Source organism: Salmo salar, chromosome 16, assembly GCF_965601325.2.
Source record: "Salmo salar chromosome 16, fSalSal1, whole genome shotgun sequence".
In the NCBI taxonomy this organism is placed as follows: Eukaryota; Metazoa; Chordata; class Actinopteri; order Salmoniformes; family Salmonidae; genus Salmo; species Salmo salar.
The window spans coordinates 35,302,045-35,328,082 of NC_138306.1; the positions used below are offsets into that span (position 1 = coordinate 35,302,045).

The window sequence follows — 26,038 nt, forward strand, 5'->3', positions numbered from 1 at the left end:
TCGAAACCCCTTATCAAGTTCATTTAAATTTGACTTGATAAATTACAAATCCTACTTCTTGACCTGGGGCAAGATTTTAATGACACTTTTGGTCTGCTGTGTTCCTATGTAAACTGTGACATGACAGAGAGGTGAAGCTTGAAGGTGGAACATGTGTCCATGCTTATGTGTGTGTGCATGTGCGCACTTGTATGTTTTCTTTCCATGTGAGTATGTGCACTTACATGCCTACTTGTGCAATATGAGAAAGGACAGTGGTCCAGTGTTTCTTAATGAGAGGCTAATCAGTCCACTATTTCTGAAGCTCTTGCATTATTCAAATGAGACCCACTGCTGACTGAGGGAGTACAAAAACCAGGCCCCTGTGTCTGCTGCCTTCATTAAAACGTGTACACAACCCACAAACCTCCTCCTGCCCTGCCAGATGCCCTCTCACACAGCCAGCTCTCTGCCCATAGGCCATGCCACCTGGGCATAGGTGCCATGTTGTTATGACTGCTAATGGTGAGGTACTGTAGGAGTCCCCTCACCAGTCAGTCTGAGTGATGTTGAGTAAAATATGTGCAGACCACACTGACCTTATGTAGGCCTAGCCAACTTCCTGTTTTTCTATTGGTTTGTCAGGCAGGTCTGATTTAATGGTTTATTATTCTGGATCCAACCTAGCTTGTGTTATATGTTCCCTTTGAACAATCAATACTCATGGGCGTACTGTTAGCTGAAAGGGCAGCATCTCTGTGCCCATGGTTGACCTGTCCCAGAGTTATGGGCTCAGCTGACAGACAGAGACAGGATGGCTGGTTTGGCCATGGTGACCCTGCAGGTTAAGGGACAATGGGTCTAGTTGTCCTCGGGTCAGTTTGGAACGGGTCGCTATATTAAAAAAAAAGATTTATGTATATCGGGTCCGGATGGAAAATCCCAAGGTCCATTTCGGAACGGACCCGTGAAGACCTCTATTGCTAACACTAGCAGCTGTTAGTGCTGCTGAGCTGACTGTCTTACAGATGACTGGCAGAATGTAAACCCTCTGGCATTCTAGATGTGGTTGAGCTGGACTCCGCTGTAGACCTACTGGCCCTGGGTTACCGACACTGTCACATGGATGTGTGAAGAATTTCCATTGAGTGCTTTGAGTTTTTCTTCTGTTTTAGTAATTAAAATGTTTGATCTGAAGAGCTGGGGGAAAAAATAAGTGCACCTCACCTCCCCTGCCTCTTGTGTGTGTCTTTTGAAGTGCGGCTCGTCAGTCCCCGCAGTTATATCCGCAGGGCGGGCGGGCAACCGGGTTTAACGTAATAAAATATTGTGTGGATGAAGGCTTGGTGGGTGGCGGTGATGTTAAATAAAGATTTTTAAAAATCATAAAAGATTCGGTAAATGTATCATTCTTGTGCAATAAAGATCTATAGGCTACATTGAGGTTTTTCTTTCATTCTTGTTATCTGACGTTAGTGTGTAAGCCTAAGCTTTAACTGTACGCCTGCCGCCAAATTCACAGATATTTCCAAATGCTTTTGGGAATTTAGGCAGAAAAATGTAACATCGATCCACTGAGGCAAAAAGGACAATGTCGGAGTGGGTTTAAAAGAGAAGGGAGGGCCAGAACTGTAGCCTAATGTTTGGGAGAGATGTTATGTGTGATGATTGTGAGGCACTGAACAAATTCTACAGTTACAAGACTTCAAATATGGCATGTGAAGGGAACTTTCCCATTCGGATGGGTTAAATGGAATAGTAACTGAAGTGAGAACACTGACTGTAGGTCTATAACCTCTCACATAGCCTTACATAATATTAACTCCTACAGAATTAAGCAGTTCTTGTAGTAAAATGATACACCAAATGTACATTTTGACTTGGGAACAGGAGTGGAGGACTGTCTGTAAAGGTGCTGTCTTTATCAAGTCTCATGCGCCGAATACAACAGGTGTAGACCTTACAGTGAAATGCTTACCCATCCTAGTTACCCATCCCCAGGCTGTTGGGGATGGGTTGCTAGCAATTGCGGGCAGGTGCAGGTGAACAAACAGCTGACCTGCACATCACTAATGCTCTGCTCTCCAGACTGGCTAAGGTAAGCACAACACTGACAGGGATCTCACTGGTAAGGCCAGCCTGCCTCAGATGGTGCAGCAGCCTGGATGAGCGAGAGCGAAAGAGAAGGATGACAAGGGAGGGAGAGAGGGGCAGAGATGAGAGGGGTAGATTTACGAATTTGTTCTTTTGGATGTGATGCAGATCCATTGGTTATGTTTCTTCATTATGTTTTACTTAACAATTTGCTCTAGGTGTTTTTATGATTGTGCAAATAAAACTACCAGGCTTTATTAAAAGGAGAAGGGGAGTGGATGGAGAGAAGGAGGGGTGAATAGAGAGAGGGAGCTACAATATACTGTATTTAGACAAAACAGACCGCAGTTTGGAAAACAGGTCAAGCTTTAGGAGTGCCAGTAGTTCTGCTGCTCTCAGCAGCGTTGCCTGCCTTATTTAAAGGAGAGAAGAGCTTTCATGTTCCTGACAAATGGCAGAGCTTGCCCCTGCCGCTGCCAGCACACTAGAATAAGGGGGTGGGGGGGGGGGGTAAAATCAATCGGATTTTATTCACAGGTGAAAAATGAAGTCCTCAGAGGATTCTTTGAATGAGGCCTCTCTGCCAGGCCCTGTTCAGAAGCTATCAGTGTCAGCGTCTGACTCTACAGACATTATTCATGTGCTGAGACAGCCTGGGCACCGCACCGGCCCTCACTACAAGGACGGACGCGACTGTGTGTGTGTGCGCGCATGTTTCAGCGCTCGTGCCTGTGTCCTGTCCCCCTCAGATCCTATCTCCTGTTCTATCTCTGTATTGGATCTGTAGGAGGTGTCCCATGATAAGGACATTAATCATGCATTCTTCTCGCTATGAGATGTCTCACTCTGCCTCTCCCACAATTTCGTGAGCCCAGTGGTGGCGTTTAGCATGCTGTGTTCCTGACGGGGGTGTACCATCGTCATCACGATTCCCCCTGACAGGTGTTGCCAAGTGTTCTTTGCAGACGCTCAGAACGCAGAACCTATTGACAATACGCGGAACACGGCCACTTCCTACATGGAACGTCACAGACCAGTCGGTTCACTTACAAATGGGCTCTTATTTAGCTATCAATTCCATTCAGCTGATGTCAGCTCGTTCAATTCCCCCTCTCTAGTAATTTCAAAGGAATACGAGGCCATTGATCATGTGGGATTACTGTCTTGTGAGTAGCTGATTGGTCCTATACATACCATTACCAAACCGAGAACCTCTGGCGCTCAATATGCGTGGTTGTGTCTGGATTTTAGGTATCACACTCAGCTAGACCCTTATCTCAGCTTGTGACCCCCAGGGCTCTCTTTTAGTACTCAGGGTTGGGTTAAATGCATTAAATGCGGAAGACACATTTCAGTTGAATGCTTTCAGTTGTACAACTGACTAGGTATTTCTATTTCTGATTTCTCTTAGCTTTGATGTCACGCTGCCTTCCTCCTCTCTCCTTTTAGGTTTTTATATCCATATATCCATTAGACTATAATGCGATGAACAATGGCAATAAATGCCAGTGAAGCAGATCTGGAACTGTATATTTACATGCCTCTCTGTGAACGGTTTGTCTCCTCTCCTGGGCTCTGCTACTATATACAGTAAGCCTACCCTATTGCCAGTGCAAACAGTTGAAATAGTCTTAAAATATCTGAATAATTAATATTTGTTAGTGAGAGAGGAGCTCTGTCTGACCACATTTTGTTTTAGTTGCCACATTGCATCTCTCTTTCTCATTGGTCAGAGTGTAGGCTTAGTCTCTGCGGCAAAATTTTACTTCACTCTGTACTTTTAATCTAATTTTTAATTTTTAAAAAATCTGGTTGAATGAGTTATTAGAATAGCTCTATGTACTGTAGCTCTGTATTGGCGCTATGTGGTGGAATGGGCTCAGTGATGACGCTTGCAGGATCCAGAGCCAGATATTATGTAAATGTGAAAAGCTTTAAAAAAATGTCTCTCCAACGGTTCATTCTCTTAGCTGCACTCTATTGATTTATGTGCTGTGTTCAATGAATGTCTGCATTTTCTAATGAAGGAATCTCTCTCCACATCTTTCCCTCTCTTATCTATCTCCCTCTCTTTCTCTCCTGTCTTTCCCTCCTCCACCCCCACCCCCCTCACCTTTCCTCCCCATCTCTCTCCTTCTCTCTCTCCCTCCTCTCTCCCTCCTCTCTCCCTCCCTCACCCCTCTCAGATCTGGACCTGCGCTACTTCTGGAGCTGGAGTGCGTTTGAGGACTACCTGCTGTTCTGCTTTGCCTTCACGGTGCTGTGTGCCTTCCTCACCCTGCTCCTGCTGGACTCTGTGCTGTTCGTGGAGGGCCTAGGCTCCCTGGCTATGCTGTTCGATGCCATCCTGGGGGTGCCACAGCTGCTGCAGAACTTCCACAACCACTCTACCCGCGGCATGAGGTGAGTGAGTGGCCTAGCTGGAACACACTCCATGAACCCTATGTGGTGTATACTGTATGTCAATAGGCTGTTGGTCGACAGAGGTTTTTTTTCTTGAGCGGTCGGAAATGTATTTAGATTTTTAATGGCACACAAGTCTGATTCACACCTGTCTGATTCGCGCCTTCTCAGTGGACTAATCATTGCCGAGGCCGCTGGGATGGCACAGTCCATCACTCTAAGACATTGTACATTGTATATATTGTATATGGTTTAGGGCTGTCCGTTGGCCAACCGAAAGTAATCTGTTCTTTCAACCAATCGATTGGTCGACATTTTTAAACTTGTATTTTTCCATATATAGACACACGCTATGTGTTTTAATAAAATCAACTATATATGCATTGAGCTTGTCGGATGCTTTAAGCTCAATGTTTGATGAAATAAGACACAAATTACTCAAGAGGGAGCCAGAGATCAAGATAACCAGAAGAAAATAAAACGTAACCTGTCCCGACCATCCTCCTCCCACGCCTACTGGCTTTCGAAGATTTTGCAGTTACTCTCCTGAAGTTGCCGGTTATAGGCTGCACGAGGAGTGCCAATTTATCTTACAATTTTTACCAATCTGCGTGCCAGTTAGGGTTTTCAAATGCACATTTTCGTGGAACAGTTTCATTTCATTTATAATAATGTCTTCGTATCTCAAAATCATTGTCATGTGGTTAATCAAAATTCTATCCAAATCTAAATGAAAATGGTACAAACCTAAAAAGTTACTTCTATTGCCATTGACAACTATGTAAAAATTGCCTATAAAGCCAACAAATGAAAACATTGCAATCTGCAGGTAGAAAATATCCTGACACATTGGCTACGCATGGCCTGTCTGCAACGCACTTGAAACTTTGAATCAACTATTAACTTGGGTCTTTGCAGAAGCTCCTAGCAACATTGTATAACATATTCTGGGCCCTCAGCGTTTCCTGCACCAGTGAGCTCGGGACAGACACCGCTGTAGACTATTTGCTCAAGGGATAAGAAGTATTTGGGTAGGCCTATTTTATGACGTTTCCACTGGGTCAGAGTATGACATTTTTTCCTTCATGCTGAGTGGTTATCGAAAGGGAGAGAGCTGGAAAGATTTTTTCAGATACATTGAGGAGTTATTGTCATTCTCAATGGATGTAGAAGCAGACTTCATTTTCTTGCTGTATGAGGTGAAGACAACATTACATTGAGAAGCTCCACAGCTCACTAGTCGTGGTGTGCATTAAGCCAACCAGAAATACTATCATATCCCCAAATGGACACATATATTCATATATTTCTGCGCAGGTCAGCTAGTTTATAGGCCTACTTCTATGTGTAATCAGTTGCGCATCCTTACTCAACATTGACAGGAGCGCTCCAAACAAAAGATAGTGACGAAATTGACAAAACTCTTAAATGCAATGAAATGAACCAAAACTTGTTTCTCACAAGTGTAGCATAGGTTGTGTGCTATGCAAACAACGTGTCTACTCCAACAATCAGAACGGTAAAAGACTGGAATAATAATATATTGAATGCATTAAAACTAGAACCACCTGGTCTTTTAGAAAATAAGTACCAGCTAGAGACATTTGCTGGGCGTCCCCTTTAGCATATGCATCAGATGCTCTCAACCTGCAAGGCGCGCAAACAAACAAAAATAACAACAATAGAGATAGATAGAGTCAAGGATATGTTTTGTATAATTCTACAAAGTCCTAGAAAAAACGTAGGCCTATAGCCTATTTTAATTTCCCTTACAATAAAACACTACAGTGTAATCCATTTGATCAACTTTATTTGTAGATTTGATTAGTAATAGAGTTATAGTAATTAATAAAGTCCAGTTACAGCTTCTTTTAACAAATTAGAAACAAAAAAGATGAGAATAATAATAATATAACCATCCAGGTGTGCAGGTGAAATTATTTGCTGTATTCCTAAACAAAAGCACCAGTCCATGAACAATTCTAAACAATTAATTGCATAAAGAAATATTTGTGGAAATATTCATGACAAGATTTAAAAACAGTCATTTGTTGATTGTATCAGACACTGTATTGTGCTATTATTTCCGTGCCTTTACACATTAATCAATGGCGTCTTCTCTTTATGCTTCGGGTCCACAAACAAATTGGTTGCACTGCACAGTTTTCATGGGCCTCGTTTCGTGTGTACCTGCCAACTTGATCTTGTAGCTTATTTCTTTGTGAGGTTCTTACGTAGCTCACATGCCAGATCCAGTGGGATGCATGGTGCTGAGGATGCAAACACATGTACAAGGCCAGCATCCCGGAGTCGCATCTTCACTGTTGACTTTGACACTGGTGTTTTGCAGGTACTATTTAATGAAGCTGCCAGTTGTGGACTTGTGAGGCATCTGTTTCTCAAACTAGACACTCTAATGTACTTGTCCTCTTGCTCAGTTGTGCACTGGGGCCTCCCACTCCTCTTTCTATTCTAATTAGAGCCAGTTTGCACTGTTCTGTGAAGGGAGTAGTACACAGCGTTGTACGAGATCTTCAGTTTCTTGGCAATTTCTCGCATGGAATAGCCTTCATTTCTCAAAACAAGAATAGACTGATGAGTTTCAGAAGAAAGTTCTTTGTTTCTGTCCATTTTGAGCCTGTAATCGAACCCACAAATGCTGATGCTTCAGATACTCAACTAGTCTAAAGAAGGTCAGTTTTATTGCTTTTTTAATTAGACAACAGTTTTCAGCTGTGTTGACATAATTGCAAAAGGTTTTCTAATGATCAATTAGCCTTTTAAAATTATAAACATGGATTAGCTAACACAACATGCCATTGGAACACAGGAGTGATGGTTGCTGATAATAGGCCTCTGTACGCCTATGTAGATATTCCATAAAACAATATTCCATACAACATTAACAATGTCTACACTGTATTTCTGATCAATTTGATGTTATTTTAGTGGACAAAAAATGTGCTTTTCTTTCAAAAACAAGGACATTTCTAAGTGACCCCAAACTTTTGAACGGTAGTGTATATACACACTCACACTCACTCACTCACTAAACCCAATGTGGTACACACAAACACACACACACACACACACACTGCTCTCTCAGAAATGCTGAGGAGGGGATGGTTGCCGGAGGGAATGGCTGCCTTTTTACAGGCTTCTAACCAACTCTGAAATTTTGTTGGTTTTTTAGCATTTTTTTGTAACAAATTTTGGACATAATGTTGCTGCTACCGTTACTGCTACCGTCTCTTATGACCAAAAAGAGCTTCTGAACATCAGAACAGCAATTACTCATCTCGAACTGGACGAAGATTTTCTCTTTAATGGGTCCGATGTGAAGGATACACTGCTTTGTGAAGACAATGCCCAAATCCCCGCCATTCGCGTGAAGAAAAGACAGAAATACAGGGGGCGGAGGTCTGGGTGCCTTGTGAGAATTCGTCGCCAAGTGAGTAGACCACCACTGCCCTCCGCATTTTTGGCCAATGTGCAATTATTGGAAAACAAACTGGACGATCTACGATTAAGACAGTCCTACCAACTGGACATTAAAAACTGTAATATCTTACGTTTCACCGAGACTTAGCTGAACGACGACGCGGATAATATAGAGCTGGCTGGCTTCTCTGTTTTTCGGCAGGACAGAGCAGCTACGTCTGGTAAGATACTACAGATAATACAGAAGTGGTCAGATGACACGGACACAACGGTACAGGACTGTTTTGCTAGCACAGACTGTAATATGTTCCGGGATTCATCCAATGGCATTGAGGAGTATACCACCTCAGTCACCAGCTTCATCAATAAGTGCATCGACGACATCGTCCCCACAGTGACCGTACTTACATACCCCAACCAGAAGCCATGGATTACAGGCAACATCCGCACCGAGCTAAAGGCTAGAGCTTCCGCTTTCAAGGAGCGGGACACTAACCCAGACACTTAAAAGAAATCCCGCTATGCCCTCAGACAAACCATCAAACAGGCAAAGCATCAATACAGGACTAAAATTGAATCCTACTACACCAGCTCTGATACTTGTCGGATGTGGCAGGGCTCGCAAACTATTACGGACTACAAAGGTAAACCCGGCCGCGAGCTGCCCAGTGACGTGAGCCTACCAGACAAGCTAAATATCTTTTATGCTCGCTTTGAGGCAAGAAACACTGAAGCATGCATGAGAGCACCAGCTGTTCCAGATGACTGTGTGATCACGCTCTCTGTAGCCGATGTGAGCAAAACCTTTACACAGGTCAACATTCACAAAGCCGCGGGGCCAGACAGATTACAAGGACGTGTACTCAACGTATGCGCGGACCAACTGGCAAGTGTCTTCACTGACATTTTCAACCTCTCCCTGGCCCGAGTCTGTTATACCAACATGTTTCAAACAGACCACCATAGTCCCTGTGCCCAAGATAGCGATGGTAATCTGTCTAAATCATTACCGCCTCGTAGCACTCACGTCAGTAGCCATGAAGTGCTTTGAAAGGCTGATCATGGCTCACATCAACACCATCATGCCAGAAACCCTAGACCCACTCCAATTTGCAGACCGCCCCAACAGATCCACCCATGATGCAATCTCAATTGCACTCCACACTGCCCATTCCCACTTGAACAAAAGGAACACCTGTGTGAGAATGCTGTTCATTGACTACAGCTCAGCGTTCAACACCATAGTGCACACAAAGCTCATCACTAAGCTAAAGACCCTGGGACTAAACACCTCCCTCTGCAACTGGATCCTGGACTTTCTGACGGGTCGTCCCCAGGTGGTAAGGGTAGGCAACAACACATCTACCACACTGATCCTAAACACTGTGGCCCCTCATTGGTGCGTGCTTAGTCCCCTCCTGTACTCCCTGTTCACCCACGACTGCGTGGCCAAGCACGACTCCAACACCATCATAAAGTTTGCTGATGACACAACAGTGGTAGGCCTGATCACCGACAATGATGAGACCGCCTATAGGGAGGAGGTCAGAGACCTGGCTGTGTGGTGCCAGGACAACAACCTCTCTCTCAATGTGAGTAAGACAAAGGAGCTGATCGTGGACTATAGGACAAGGAGGGCAGTACTGGTCCCCATTAACATCGACGGGACTGAATTGGAGCGGGTCGCGTGTTTCAAGTTCCTTGGTGTCCACATCACCAACAAACTATCATGGTCCAAACACACCAAGACAGTTGCGAAGAGGGCGCAGCCCTATCCAGAAATCTGGCAGTGACTTCTGATTAAATAAAATGTTCATAGAACCCCTTGTTGCAATTTCGATGAGGCTCTCTTGTTCAGATATCGGTAAGTGGACTGGAGGCAGGAATTAAAGGGATAACGAATCCAGTTGTTTGTGTTGTCCATTTCGGGAAAGTACCTGCGTAATTGCACACCCAACTTACTCAGGTGCTTCGCTATATCACATTTGACATTGTCCATAAGCTTGAGTTCATTTGCACACAAAAAATCATACAATGATGGAAAGACCTGTGTGTTGTCCTTGTTAATGCAGACAGAGAAGATCCCCAACTTCTTAATCATAGCCTCAATTTTGTCCTGCACATTGCACATAGTTGCGGAGAGTCCCTGTAATCCTAGATTCAGATAATTCAGGCGAAAAAAAACATCACCCAGATAGGCCAGTCGTGTGAGAAACTCGTCATAATGCAAGCGGTCAGTCAAGTGAAAATTATGGTCAGTAAAGAAAACTTTAAGCTCGTCTCTCAATTTAAAAAATCGTGTCAATACTTTGCCCATTGATAACCAGCACATGTATGTTGAAAAAGCGTTACATGGTCACTGCCCATATCATTGCATAGTGCAGAAAATACAAGAGAGTTCAGGGGCCTTGCTTTAACAAAGTTAGCCATTTTCACTGTAGTGTTCAAAACGTCTTTCAAGCTGTCAGGTATTCCTTTGGCAGCAAGAGCCTCTTGGTGGATGCTGCAGTGTACCCAAGTTGCGTCGGGACCAACTGCTTGCGTTTCCACTCCACTATGTCTCCCTGTCATGGCACAAAAGCTATCAGTACAGATACCAACACATCTTGACAACCAAAGTCCATTTAATGTCACAAAGCTGTGACAAAAATATCATCTCCTGTTGCCCTGGTTTCCAGTGGTTTGCAGAAGAGGATGTCTTCCTTAATTGACCCCCCATAAACGTAATGGACATATACCAGGAGCTGTGCCAAGCCCGCCACGTCTGTTGACTCATCCAGCTGTAACGCATAGAATTCACTGGCTTGTATGCGAAGAAGTAATTGTTTCAAAACATCTCCTGCCATATCACTGATGCGCCGTGAAACAGTGTTGTTTGAAGAAGTTATTGTCTGTATAGTTTTTTTGTCCTTTTCCCCCAGCATTGTCCCAGCCATATCCCCGGCAGCTGGAAGAATTAAGTCCTTATATGCATATTCTAGAAAAATAAATACTTATTTCCCTCATTAAAATGCAAATCATTTTATAACATTTTGACATGCGTTTTTATGGATTTTTGTTGTTGTTATTCTGTCTCTCACTGTTCAAATAAACCTACCATTAAAATGATACACTGATCATTTCTTTGTAAGTGGGCAAATGTACAAAATCAGCAGGGGATCAACTACTTTTTTCCCCCACTGTATATCCACAGTAAAACAAGTCCTATATTGACATAACCTGAAAGGCCGCTCAGCAAGGAAGAAGCCACTGCTCCAAAACCGCCATAAAAAAGCTAGACTACGGTTTGCAATTGCACATGGGGACAAAGATCATACTTTTTGGAGAAATGTCCTCTGGTCTGATGAAACAAAAATAGAACTGTTTGGCCATAATGACCATCGTTATGTTTCGAGGAAAAAAGGGGAAGCTTGCAAGCCGAAGAACACCATCCCAACTGTGAAGCACGGGGGTGGCAGCATCATGTTGTGGGGGTGCTTTGCTGCAGGAGGGACTGGTGCACTTTACAAAATAGATGGCATCATGAGGGGGGGAAATTATGTGGATATATTGAAGCAACATCTCAAGACATCAGTCAGGAAGTTAATAAAGGTTGGTCGTAAATGGGTCTTCCAAATGGACAATGACCCCAAGCATACTTCCAAGGAAAACAAAGTCAAGGTATTAGAGTGGCCATCACAAAGCCCTGATCTCAATACTATAGAACATTTGTGGGCTGAACTGAAAAAGCTTGTGTGAGCAAGGAGGCCTACAAACCTAACTCAGTTACACCAGCTCTGTCAGGAGGAATGGGCCAAAATTCTCCCAACTTATTGTGGGAAGCTTGTGGAAGGCTACCTGAAACGTTTTATCCAAGTTTTTATTTTATTTTATTTTTATTTCACCTTTATTTAACCAGGTAGGCTAGTTGAGAACAGGTTCTCATTTACAACTGTGACCTGGCCAAGATATAGCATAGCAGTGCGACACAAACAACACAGAGTTACACATGGAATAAACAAGCATACAGTCAATAACACAATAGAAAAAAGAAAGTCTATGTACAGTGTGCGCAAATGGCATGAGGAGGTAAGGCAATAAATAGGCCAAGGTAGCGAAGTAATTACAATTTAGCAAATTAACACTGGAGTGATAGATGTGCAGATGATGATGTGCAAGTAGAAATACTGGTGTGCAAAAGAGCAGAAAAGTAAATAATAAACAATATGGGGTTGAGGTAGGTAGATTGGATGGGCTATTTACAGATGGGTTATGTACAGCTGTAGCGATCGGTTAGCTGCTCAGATAGCTGATGTTTAAAGTTAGTGAGGGAAATTTAAGTCTCCAGCTTCAGCGATTTTTGCAATTCGTTCCAGTCATTGGCAGCAGAGAACTGGAAGGAAAGGCAGCCAAATGAGGTGTTGGCATTGGGGATGACCAGTGAGATATACCTGCTGGAGCGCGTGCTGCTGGTGGGTGTTGTTATCGTGACCAGTGAACTGAGATAAGGTGGAGCTTTACCTAGCAAAGACTTATAGATGACCTGGAGCCAGTGGGTCTGGCGACGAATATGTAGTGAGGGCCAGCCGACGAGAGCAGACAGGTCGCAGTGGTGGGTGGTGTATGGGGCTTTGGTGACAGGGTATGTTTGGCGGCGTGAGTGAAGGAGGCTTTGTTGAGAAATAGGAAGCCGATTCAAGATTTAATTTTGGATTGGAGATGTTTAATATGAGTCTGGAAGGAGAGTTTACAGTCTAGCCAGACCCCTAGGTATTTGTAGTTGTCCACATATTCTAAGTCGGAACCCTCCAGAGTAGTGATGCTAGTCGGGCGGGCTGGTACGGGCAGCGAACGGTTGAAAAGCATGCATTTAGTTTTACTAGCGTTTAACCTCTTACATCTAGACGTTCCGCTAGCGGAACACCTGCTCCAATATCCAATGATAGGCGTGGCGCGAATTACAAATTCCTCAAAAATACAAAAACTTCAATTTTTCAAACATATGACTATTTTACAGCATTTTAAAGACAAGACTCTCCTTTATCTAACCACACTGTCCGATTTCAAAAAGGCTTTACAGCGAAAGCAAAACATTAGATTATGTCAGCAGAGTACCCAGCCAGAAATAATCAGACACCCATTTTTCAAGCTAGCATATAATGTCACAAAAACCCAAACCACAGCTAAATGCAGCACTAACCTTTGATGATCTTCATCAGATGACAACCCTAGGACATTATGTTATACAATGCATGCATGTTTTGTTCAATCAAGTTCATATTTATATCAAAAACCAGCTTTTTTACATTAGCATGTGACGTTCAGAACTAGCATACCCCCCGCAAACATCCGGTGAATTTACTAAATTACTCACGATAAACGTTCACAAAAAACATAACAATTATTTTAAGAATTATAGATACAGAACTCCTCTATGCACTCGATATGTCCGATTTTAAAATAGCTTTTCGGTGAAAGCACATTTTGCAATATTCTCAGTAGATAGCCCAGCCATCACGGCTAGCCATTTAGACACCGACCAAGTTTAGCCCTGACCAAACTCTGATTTACTATTACAAAAGTTTGATTACCTTTGTTGTCTTCGTCAGAATGCACTCCCAGGACTGCTACTTCAATATCAAATGTTGGTTTGGTCCAAAATAATCCATCGTTATATCCAAATAGCGGCATTTTGTTTGTGCGTTCTAGACACCATCCGAAATGGTAAATCAGGGTTACGAGCATGGCGCAATTCGTGACAAAAGATTTCTAAATATTCCATTACCGTACTTCGAAGCATGTCAACCGCTGTTTAAAATCAATTTTTATGCCATTTTTCTTGTATAAAAGCGATAATATTCCGACCGGGAATCTGAGTTTCGGTAAATAGAGGGAAAAACAGAAAGACGGGGGCGGCCAGTGCACGCGCCTAAGCCCACTGTCCCCTGATCGGCCACTTGACAAACGCGATAATGTGTTTCAGCCAGGGCTTTGAATTACGTCATTCAGCTTTTTCCCGGGCTCTGAGAGCCCATTGGAGCCGTAGGAAGTGTCACGTAACAGCAGAGATCCTTTGTAATGGATAGAGATTATAAAGAAGGGCAAGAAATGGTCAGACAGGGTACTTCCTGTACAGAATCTTCTCAGGTTTTGGCCTGCCAAATGAGTTCTGTTATACTCACAGACACCATTCAAACAGTTTTAGAAACTTTGGAGTGTTTTCTATCCAAAGCTAATAATTATATGCATATTCTAGTTTCTGGGCAGGAGTAATAATCATATTAAATCGGGTACGTTTTTTATCCAGCCGTGAAAATACTGCCCCCTAGCCATAACAGGTTAAGAGCAGTTGGAGGCCACGGAAGGAGTGTTGTATGGCATTGAACCTCGTTTGGAGGTTTGTTAACACAGTGTCCAAAGAAGGGCCAGATGTATACAGAATGGTATCGTCTGCGTAGAGGTGGATCGGGGAATCACCCGCAGCAAGAGCGACATCATTGAACCCTGTGGTACCCGCATAGCGACTGCCAGAGGTCCGGACAACAGGCCCTCCGATTTGACACACTGAACTCTGACTGAGAACTAGTTGGTGAACCAGGCGAGGCAGTCATTTGAGAAACCAAGGCTGTTGAGTCAGCAGATAAGAATACGGTGATTGACAGAGTCAAAAGCCTTGGCCAGATCGATGAAGATGGCTGCACAGTACTGTCTTTTATCGATGGCGGTCTTGATATCGTTTAGCACCTTGAGCGTGGCTGAGGTGCACCCATGACCAGCTCGGACACCGGAATGCACAGAGGAGAAGGTACGGTGGGATTCGAAATGGTCGGTGATCTGTTTATTGACCTTATTGACTTTCGAAGACTTTAGAAAGGCAGGGCAGGATGGATATAGGTCTGTAACAGTTTGGGTCTAGAGTGTCACCCCCTTTGAAGAGGGGGATGACCCGCGGCAGCATTCCAATCTTTGGGGATCTCGGACGATACGAGAGGTTGAACAGACTGGTAATAGGGGTCGCAACAAAGGCGGCAGATCATTTTTGAAAGAGAGGGTCCAGATTGTCTAGCCCAGCTGATTTGTACAGGTCCAGGTTTTGCAGCTCTTTCAGAACTGCTATCTGGATTTGGGTGAAGGAGAAGCTGGGGAGGCTTGGGCAAGTAGTGTCGTGGCTAATTTCCACATTACCAAATGAGAAGAGTTACAAACACACCAGTCCGAGTTAAACTACATCTTTAATACTTAAGATACTTTTGCAAAAGTTCTTGACCTTCAATAATGCACTCTCTCGAATGAACCAGGAAGGTGATTACACAATGGCTACAGGGATCTTTTATAGCAACGATACACCCCCTTCAACGTACATTGACAAACCACAGATACTTAGTAACAGTTCACAAAGGTTAAGTTTTGTATGACAGACATCCATAAAACACAGCAGGCAGTAACTGCTATGTCAACAGGGTTCATTATATAGCCCAGTATCTGTCCCTCCCTGGTACGGTATTGAACAAAAACACCATTTCATCCAATGGCATATATCAATTGTCAACTCTAGATACTCCCATCTCAAGCAAACCCCCTCTTGACCCTACTCCTGGACAGGCTCACTGGGGAGTGAGCCTCTAGGCCATATATTATCACAGGATAAGTGCGAGATCTAACAGAGGACATACAAGGGTCCATTTACTGCCATAATCCTCCCCACAATAAAGAAAAGGAGGGAGTGACTTGCTCACAGACATTGTGGAGACAAGTCATTGGTTCCCCATTAATCACGCCATCCCTTCACATGGTTTAAGAAATAGGTAAAGACACATTCCCATGACGACAAGTCTGACCTCTCCTCTCTCTGGGCCCCAAGTGTCTGAGCCCCAGCTAAGGGAGACGTGCAACTGAAAAGACACCAGAGTCCAATGGACACTTTCTAATGACAAGTACCTCAAATAAGCATATTATACTAATAAAACATCTTAATTATCTATGTTACCCAACTAATTCTGATTCGTCCACGACAGTAGCTGCGGGGGGTGCGGAGCAGTTGGCCGGGGTTGGGGTAGCCAGGAGGAAAGCATGGCCAGCTGTAGAGAAATGTTTATTGAAATTCTCGATTATCGTGGATTTATCGGTGGTGACAGTGTTTTCTAGCCTCAGTGCAGTTGGCAGCTGGGAGGAGGTGCTCTTATTCTCCATGGACTTTACAGTGTCCCAAAACTTTTTGGAGATAGAGCTGCAGGATGCAAATTTCAGTTTGAAAAAGCTAGCCTTTGCTTTCTTGACTGACTGCATGAATTGGTTCCTGACTTCCCTGAAAAGTTGCATATCGTGGGGACTATTCGATGCTAGTGCAGTTAAGCAGTTAAAGTTAGACAATTTAAAGGCAATTCTACCAAATACTAAATGAGTGTATGTAAACTTCTGACTGCTGGAAATGTGATGAAAGAAATAAAATCTGAAATAAATAATTATTTCTACTGTTATTCTGACATTTCACATTCTTAAAATAAAGTGGTGATCCTAACTGACCTAAGACAGGGTATTTTTACTAGGATTAAATGTCAGGAATTGTGAAAAACTGAGTTTAAATGTATTTGGCAAAGGTGTATGTAAACTTCTGACTTCAACTGTATCTGCATGGAACTGAGGACAGAACAAGAAGGATTGCTTCTGTTACTGTACTGAGCTGTCTCATAGTGTGGTTATTCTGTCCTGAGGACAAATGTAGCTGATTGTATTCAGACTGCTGTACTGTACTCTGACCCAAGGTCAAGTCAGAGCTCAATAATGTCTCTGTGGTCATGATATTATAAAAAGGTCTTTTAATATAGAGGCTGTAACATCAATTATCCAAGTAATTATATTTAGGCTAATACTAATTATGATCATTTCCTCATTAGTTGTCATGTCCCTGGGGTGGTCAGTGCCAAAACTGCAGCACTGGGTAGGAGTTTCACCTTCCCATGCTGTGATAACCTCATAGCATCATTGAGGAACTCCCTAGGGGATCAGCATTCCGCATCAATCCCCACAGGCCCCAGAGTTGTCCTATAGAGATACAGGTCTTTGGTTATAAAACTAGGGATGCTCCATACTTGCATGTGTGGAACTGGTGGGACATTCTGGTAGTACATTCTCGTTCTTTGTGAGAGTAAGTATGTTGTATGAATATGTCTAGGTCTACAGCAGCAGGCAGCCGAGAGAGGGAGAGAGAGAGAGAGAGAGATATTTATTTATTTATTGGACAGATCAGCTGTGTTGCATTAGAGAATGTGAGGCGAGACAGAAGTCTAGCAATAACTCAGATTCACAGTACCTTTAGGACATACTGTAACTGCTTGCTCACTACTTCTACGTCCATCTCTCTTCATCTTATTATCCTCGCTTCCTGTCTGACAATGTTTTCTATTAGACTGTGTCTGTCCTTCAATATTTCATTCAATCTACTGTGTTAGGCTACATCCCCAAAGCATAAAAACAAATGGTACAATGGAAACACAAAACACTCCCAGAGAGGGAGGGAGGTATAAATATACCAGTGTGTCATGTGTAGTATTTTCCTGTGCCATTCTGTCCAACCTGGACTCAGGGATAGACGTAACATAGTAAACTAAAATCTGGAACACTCAAATTAGTATGATATGTTACATTTGGTATGTCCATCATCCATTTTGTATGATAAGTTACACATTTAAATTCCTACAATTTGTTCCAAATTTGCAATATGTACAATATGTTACAGATTCCAATTTGTTGTGGCTAATTTCAGCTTGGTGGCTAACGTTATCTAGGCTAGGGGTTAAGGTTAGAGTTAAGATTATGAGTTATCAATACAAATTGTACTGGTCACATACACATGGTTAGTAGATGTTATTGTGAATGTAGCGAAATGCTTGTGCTTCTAGTTTTGACAGTGCAATAATATCTAACAAGTAACCTAACAATTCCACAACAACTACCTAATACACACACATCTAAGTAAAGGGATGGAATAAGAATATATACATATAAATATATGGATGAGTGATGACCGAGCAGCATAGGCAAGAAGCAATGGATGGTATAGAAATACAGTACAGTATATACATATGGGATGAGTAATGCAAGATATGTAAACATTATTAAAGTGGCATTAGTAAAGTGACTAGTGATCTATTTATTAAAGTGGCCAATGATTTCAAGTCTGTATGTAAACAGCAGCCTCTCTGTTTTAGTAACGGCTGTTTAACAGTCTGATGGCCATGTGATAGAAGAAGCAATTTTTCAGTCTCTCGGTCCCAGCTTTGATGCACCTGTACTGACCTCGCCTTCTGGATGATAGCAGGGTGAACAGGCAGTGGCTCGGGTGGTTGTTGTCCTTGATGATGTTTTTGGCCTTCCTGTGACAACCGGTGCTGTAGGTGTCCTGGAGGACAGGTAGTTTGCCCCCGGTGATGTGTTGTGCAGACCGCACCACCTTCTGGAGAGCCCTGCGGTTGTGGGCGATCCAGATGCTCTCAATTGTGCATCTGTAAAAGTTTGTGAGTGTTTTTGGTGACAACCCAAATTTAAACAGGCGTTGAACAGGCGCTGTTATGCCTTCTTCGCTACATTGTCTGTGTGGGTGGACCATTTCAGTTTGTCTGTGATGTGTATGCAGAGGAACTTTCCACTTTCTCCATTGCTGTCCCGTCGATGTGGATAGGGGGGTGCTCCCTCTGCTGTTTCCTCCTGAAGTCCACGATCACCTCGTTTGTTTTGTTGACGATGAGTGAGAGGTTGTTTTCCTGACACCATACTCCGAGTGCCCTCACCTCCTCCATTAGGTTAAAGGGTTAAGGTTAGGGGAATGGTTAGCTAACATGCTAAGTAGTTGCAAAGTAACTAAAAAGTTGCAAGTAGTTGCTAATTAGATAAAACAATTATATTTGCATTAGTTTATCATACTACCATCATCAAAATTTCATGAATTGTAACCACTTTTAAATGGACATTCTGTACGTCCATAATTTCAAAGCTCACTACATTGAATCACACAATTTAAAAGCCCATTTCATAGAGAATTTTACAAACTGGACTATATGTAGTAACTTACTATGAAGAGATGGTGATTGGGTCTAAATTGGTGTTTGGTAGTTTAAATTTAGTGTTTTTAACTGCCATTTCCTGAAAGTCAGACTCTTCCTACACCCCAACTAATTTTTCTCATGGTCAGAAGCATCTGCATTCCACACATTTTGTATGGTTATCCCTAGATGTATTCTCGAGACTTAAACGTAGGTAATTGTTGATTTGTTGTGAAATTTCCATTCTAGATTACATTTTCTTCTGAAAAATTAGCAAAAACTTAATTTTACATACCTTTCTTTAGTATTTTACAGATATAAAGATAACAACAAATATTTATCCACAATATGCTATGTATACTTCCAGTCTTGGAGTCTCTTAACAAAATAAAACCAAAATATTTAGGCTGACTTCATCCAGTCTCCAGATAAGTGTATTTGTGTGATATGCAAATATGCACATATTTTTGGCACATATATTACCAAATTTCATGGGGAAATTATGCAAAAAAGTATTATCTGTGTCCACATTCAACCAGTGATATGATTAAGAGAAAACAATTACCCTATCAGGGTGTGGTGCCTGGCCTTCTGTCTAATGTAACCATACCAAACGTAACATCATACTAATTTGTGTCCCGGATTTTCGTTTGCTATGCTACATCTAGTCTATGAGACCAGGCTATTGTGTCCCATTCCCTGAGACAGTGACAGGCAGCAATGCACTGAGCTCCCAGCACCTCACAGTCACAGTACGATCATTCCAACCCCAGGAGGATCCACTGTTTTTCTATGGCAAGCAGGTCTGCTAAGTTTGAGGCCAACCCTCTTTTTCGTTTCTCTTGAAATTGATTTTTGCAAGTGTTTGAAGTGTTTCCCCTCTTTGCAGATAGGCTTCCACCCCTGGGATTTGGTAGTGTGATTATAGCATTTTCCTCTCGCACAGATATAGTCTCATAGCTGTAATCTTACAGTATCCTAGAGTAAAAACATATATTTTGAATTTGTGAATATTTATATTTTACATTTATGAATATATATACAGTATATATTACATTTGTGAATATAGACTGATTATCAGAATTACCATATCCTGATAATCCGTCTATATTCATAAAAGTGGACTCCCTATAAAAGTGGACTCCCTATATCATTTTTACCTTGGCTTAAGGCCATGTACTAAAAAGGCTTTTTTATGTTCTTGCATAATAACATACAGTGCATTATCTGCATTGCATTGAATTAATATGATTGTCTTTAGTTTGTGTAAATCTGACTAGACTGAAATGTATTCCTGTGGTCAGTGGTACATAGTGTATACAGTCCATCAGACAGTGTCTCTGCCACAGCAGCAGGTGACTAGTGGAGAGAGAGAAACTCTCAGGTCTCAGCTGGAGCTGCTGGTGGGGTGTTTGTGAGCTGCTGGTGGGGTGTTTGTGTGCTGGTGGTGGAGTGTTTGTGTGCTGGTGATAGGGCTGGTGGTAGAGTGTTTGTGTGCTGGTGATGGGGCTGGTGGTGGAGTGTTTGTGTGCAGGTGGTGGGGCTGGTGGTGGAGTGTTTGTGTGCTGGTGGTGGAGTGTTTGTGTGCTGTGATGGAGTGTTTGTGTGCTGGTGATGGAGTGTTTGGGCGCTGGTGGTGGAGTGTTTGTGTGCTGGTGGTGGAGTGTTTGTGTGCTGGTGGTGGAGTGTTTGTGTGCTGGTGGTGGAGTGTTTGTGTGCTGGTGGTGGAGTGTTTGTGTGCTGGTGGTGGAGTGTTTGTGTGCTAGTGATAGAGTGTTTGTGCGCTGGTGGTGGGGCTGGTGGTGGAGTGTTTGTGTGCTGGTTGTGGGACTGGTGGTGGAGTGTTTGTGTGCTGGTGGTGGGGCTGGTGATGGAGTGTTTGTGTGCTGGTGATGGAGTGTTTGTGTGCTGGTGGTGGAGTGTTTGTGTGCTAGTGATAGAGTGTTTGTGCGCTGGTGGTGGGGCTGGTGGTGGAGTGTTTGTGTGCTGGTTGTGGGACTGGTGGTGGAGTGTTTGTGTGCTGGTGGTGGGGCTGGTGATGGAGTGTTTGTGTGCTGGTGATGGAGTGTTTGTGTGCTGGTGGTGGAGTGTTTGTGTGCTGGTGGTGGAGTGTTTGTGTGCTGATGGTGGGGCTGGTGGTGGAGTGATTGTGTGCTGGTGGTGGAGTGTTTGTGTGCTGGTGGTGGAGTGTTTGTGTGCTGGTGGTGGGGCTGGTGATGGAGTGTTTGTGTGCTGGTTGTGGGACTGGTGGTGGAGTGTTTGTGTGCTGGTGGTGGGGCTGGTGATGGAGTGTTTGTGTGCTGGTGATGGAGTGTTTGTGTGCTGGTGGTGGAGTGTTTGTGTGCTGGTGGTGGAGTGTTTGTGTGCTGATGGTGGGGCTGGTGGTGGAGTGATTGTGTGCTGGTGGTGGGGCTGGTGGTGGAGTGTTTGTGTGCTGGTGGTGGAGTGTTTGTGTGCTGGTGGTGGGGCTGGTGGTGGAGTGTTTGTGTGCTGGTGGTGGGGCTGGTGATGGAGTGTTTGTGTGCTGGTGATGAGAATGAGAATGAGAGTAGGCCACCACAGAGCTGCTTTGGAATATAAACACATTCATGTGATGAGTGAGTGAGGATTGTGACCCTCCAGAGATGGAGAGAGAGAGGGATTCAGGCTTCACACACTGTACCATCTATGGAGAGATAGACACAATTCCTCTCCTATTACAGCTTCTAGATGGTGACATATATGAAGCTACAGTGTTTCAACAACCTTTTTTTTGTTGTTGACATTTCCAGGCCATCATACTGGAAATCCAATCGATTACATACTATATACAGTAGCAGTGAAAAGTTTGGACACACCTACTCATTCCAGGGTTTTGTGAAGACATCAAAATTATGAAATAGCACATATGGAATCATGTAGTAACCAAGGAAGTGTTAAACGAATCAAAATATGTTTTAGTGTGCAGAGTGAAGGAGTGCAGAGTGAAGGAAAATCAGCCAACAAGTTCTCAGCATATGTGGAAACTCCTTCAAGGCTGTTGGAAAAACATTCCAGGTTAAGCTGGTTGAGAGAATGCCAAGAGTGTGCAAAGCTGTCATCATGGCAAAGAGTGGCTACTTTGAAGAATCTCAAATGTGACCCGATTCAGGAATCTAGGCGTATGTCGCAAGTCACGACTTCACAGGAGAGCCGTTTGACCGTAAAAAATATGTTTTATCAAAATGCGTTTTTTTTGGCAGAAATGCCTTCTCGAACATGTGAACTTTCATGTGCCTTAATATAAAACGTGTATGCCATCTGTAAATACGAATAAAGTTGTTAAATTATGAGCCTAGTTGGTTTAGCCACAGACAAAGGGAGCAACCTTCCCGCTAGTCATGATTGGCTGAGATAATGAGTGGGCTGGACATGCCGAGAGATGAGTTTGGATTGGTCTGCCATACAGCATGCATCTGTCTATTGGAGCTGGTCAGTATGTCTAGGTAATCGTGTCGAACGTGGATTTAAAAAAAATGTATCGCGTAGTAAAACTGCAATAACCTAACGTCAATTTAAAGTGTACTGTGAGATAGCTAACGTTATGTGTATGGTCTCCCTTTTCTGGAGGACCAAGTTTTGAAATCAGTGGAATTTGAGTATGATAGCTAAGGAGATGGATTACATCTTCAAACTAAGGGCAACCATGCATGGCATCAGGCAGGAGACGTGTCCAACCATGATGTGTACGGGTAAGATAGTCTAGCTAGCTACATTTTCAGATATTACACATTTCTAATTTTGACAGAAAGGGGTTTCATTTCAATTGTACTGTTAGCTAGCTAACGTTAGCTGGCTGACGTTATGTGTATCATCTTATTCTTCGTATATCAGACACATTTGCTTGACTAGTTATAGTCATAGAACCTGGTTGGTTAGCTACCTGCAGATTCATGCAGGGTAGTAACGTCATGAGTTGTGATTATGGTCCATTGTTTAGCTAGCTAGCTACATGTCTTAACAAAAGACTCCACTATGCAAGTATCCATTTCAATAGAATGTCACTGCAACTGTTAAGACGTATTAGCTGGCAATCTACTCCGAATTCAGACCACAGGTAAGATAGTGTAGCTAGCTACATTTTCAGATATTACGCGTTTCTAATTCGTTGTTTATCTAGCTAGCTATCTAGCTTATTTTTTTAACAAAACACTCTCATTTTAGTGTGCCAGAGCGCAGAATAACTGATTCATTTATTTACGCTCAACAGCCATTGAATATGTCCTGTGTTAGTAAACGTTGGCAATAAAGCGTAATTCAATTGTTGGCAGCAGCACAGTTACTGTTACCAACGCTCCAGATAAAATGAAAACATCCTAACCAGCTCTGCTAGGGTGAGTAAAATGGTCAGAGTGGGGTGTTCTCTCATTATGTGTCTGGAAGTAGCTAGCCAATGTTAGCCAGTTAGCTTGGGTGCTTGACTGTCGTTGTGAGGTCAGAGCTTTCGGATCAACCCTACTTATTGGCCAAAGCGTCCAGTGTGCGATATGAATGCGAAACACTTTGCATTTACAAACGGACAATCTGACAGCACAGTTGCAGTCGGCAGTGCTCTGGATAACATAACAGCCTAACCAGCTCTGCTAGGGCGAGTAATGTTCAGTGAGCTGTTCTCTCTCTCTCTCTCTTAAATGTCTGGAATTAGCTGGCAAGTTAGTACAGAACGCTCAGATCAACCCTTAACGAGATGGTTGGGGCTAAGGCTTAAGAGGGTGTGAACAATGCTGAATGGGTGTAGACAAAGAAGGGATCTTCAATAGTACTACCAACACATTGAAATACGGTTTTCTCAAAATGAGTTTACAAGTTGATCAACTTTCAAAGCAGAATTACTTTCCCACTGTACATAAGACGGAATCCAGGTAGTGAGTCACAAATCTAAAATATATTTGGTGTGTTTAACACTTTTTTGGTTACTACATCATTCCATATGTGTTATTTCATAGTTTTAATGTCTTCACTATTATCCTATTATCCTACCCTTGAATGAGTCGGTGTGTCCAAACGTTTGATTGGTACTGTAGCTCATGTAATGTGGTGCAGTATACAGCAGTGGCGGCTTCTCAGAGGACGAAGGGGAGGACCATTCTACTCAGTGAATTTCATAAAAATAGTGAAACATAAAAAAGTTGTATTTTTTAGACAAAACTATACTAAATATATTCATGTCACTAAGTAACTGATTTAAAAACTGTTTTGCAAGGAAGGTCTACAGTAGCCTCAACAGCATTCTATGGGGAAGCAACATGGTGTAGCCGGAGGACAGTTATTTTCCACCCTCCTCTGGTGTACATTAACTTCAATACAAAACCGTGGAGGCTCATGGTTCTCACCCCCATAAATAGACTTACACAGTAATTATGACAACTTCTGGAGGACGTCCTCCAACCTGTCAGAGCTCTTGCAGCATGAACTGACATGTTGCCCATCCTATCAAATGATCAGAGAATAAATCTAGTACTGAAAGCATAAGCTACAGCCAAATAGCATTGCAGTGCATAAAATGTGGTGAGTAGTTGACTCAGAGAAAGAAAATAATTGAACAGTTTTGAACAAATGTTTTTCTTAAAAAATTATGGAGCAGCAGCAGAGAGAGAGAGATAACTAGTTATATTTCATTGTATTTTTTTTAACTTTCACTTAGTTAATGCAGCTAGCTAATTTAGCCTACTCAAACACCCGTCTCAAATAGAGAGGAATGCTATTTATACTGAACAGAAATATATACGCAACATGTAAAGTGTTGGTCCCATGTTTAATGAGCTGAAATAAAATATCCCTACATTTTTCCATTCACACAAGAAGCTTTCTCTCAAATGTTGTGCACACATTTTTTTACATCCCTGTTAGTGAACCTTTCTCCTTTGCCAAGATACTCCATCCACCTGGCAGGTGTGACATATCAAGAAGCTGATTAAACAGCATGATCATTACACAGGTGCACCTTATGCTGGGGGACAACAAAAGACCACTCTAAAATGTGCAGTTTTGTCACACAACACAATGCCACAGATGTCTGTATTAATTTATTGCCACTGGGACCTGCCGGTGTAACTGCTAAACTGCTTGCTGTACACTATACTGCGTGATTGTAGCGGGTTTATTAACAAATTGGTTATAGTAGCTATGTTGACTATGACGTTAGCTAATATGGTGACAACGACGTAGGCTGTGTGTAGCGGTTATGTTTATTACCTCCCTTATATTTGTCAGTTCCCCATCTCTGTTCCCAGCTGCTGCATTGATTGTCGAACACTCTGGATAACATGTAAACAGCCTAACCAGCTCTGCTAGGGAGAGTAAAATGGTCAGTGAGGTGTTCTCTCATTTGTGTCTGGAAGTAGCTAGCCAACGTTAGCCAGTTAGCTTGGGTTCTTGACTGCCGTTGAACGCTCGGATCAACCCTACAGGCTACTCCTCGGCCCGAGCCCAGAGTGTCCAGTGTGCGCTCCGAAAGCGAAATGCTATGAATTTACGAAATGACAATCTGACAATGAGCTGGATTTACAAATGCCCGGAGCACACTCTGGCCCTCCAGATTTTCAAACACACCCGAAATCGTAAAATGTTTAGCTAGTTATTTGTTATGCTAACAAGCTAGCAAGAGGTTTCATAGCAACAGCCTCAACATCCGGTAGACAGGCGAAGCTCTAGTACGCTCAACTGAGACGATACCGTTTGTTTACAGTATACTAAAATTAACTAATAGTATGTAGTATATACTCATTAAGTATACAGTATGCTAGTATGGGTATTCGAACACAGCTTAGGTCTCCACGGGATCTCTTCCAAAACAAAATGGTGGTCGTCTCCTGACAATGAACTTTCCACTCCTGACCCTATATCCTCGTAAGAGAAATCATAGGAAAACAACTTGGTAGTCGCTTGTTCATCTGTCATAGGCCTTTTCTTGTCTGTTTTCTCTGTTGCTTTTTTTGGAGCCATGTTTTCACAATAAATATACTTCTGTCCTGCAGCAGATACTCAGTCCATTATTCAATGATGAGACGCCGGCGCCGACTTCTGAAGAGGAACGGCGAATGAATAATAGGAAAGCCACTGGCGAAAAACAAGTTTATGTCACG

At 42.8% G+C, this 26,038-nt stretch overlaps 1 protein-coding gene across 5 annotated transcripts in view; it reads left to right on the forward strand.

Moving 5' to 3' along the window:
* The window catches only part of LOC106573699 (solute carrier family 66 member 2), a 95,006-nt gene that overhangs the window by 22,392 nt on the left and 46,576 nt on the right, over window positions 1-26,038 (forward strand). For all 5 annotated transcript variants that reach the window (XM_082962691.1, XM_014148987.3, XM_014148985.3 and 2 more), the window contains exon 4: window positions 4,260-4,476. In XM_082962691.1, coding sequence (XP_082818817.1) covers window positions 4,260-4,476 — 217 coding nt within the window. The remainder of the gene's footprint in view (window positions 1-4,259; window positions 4,477-26,038) is intronic.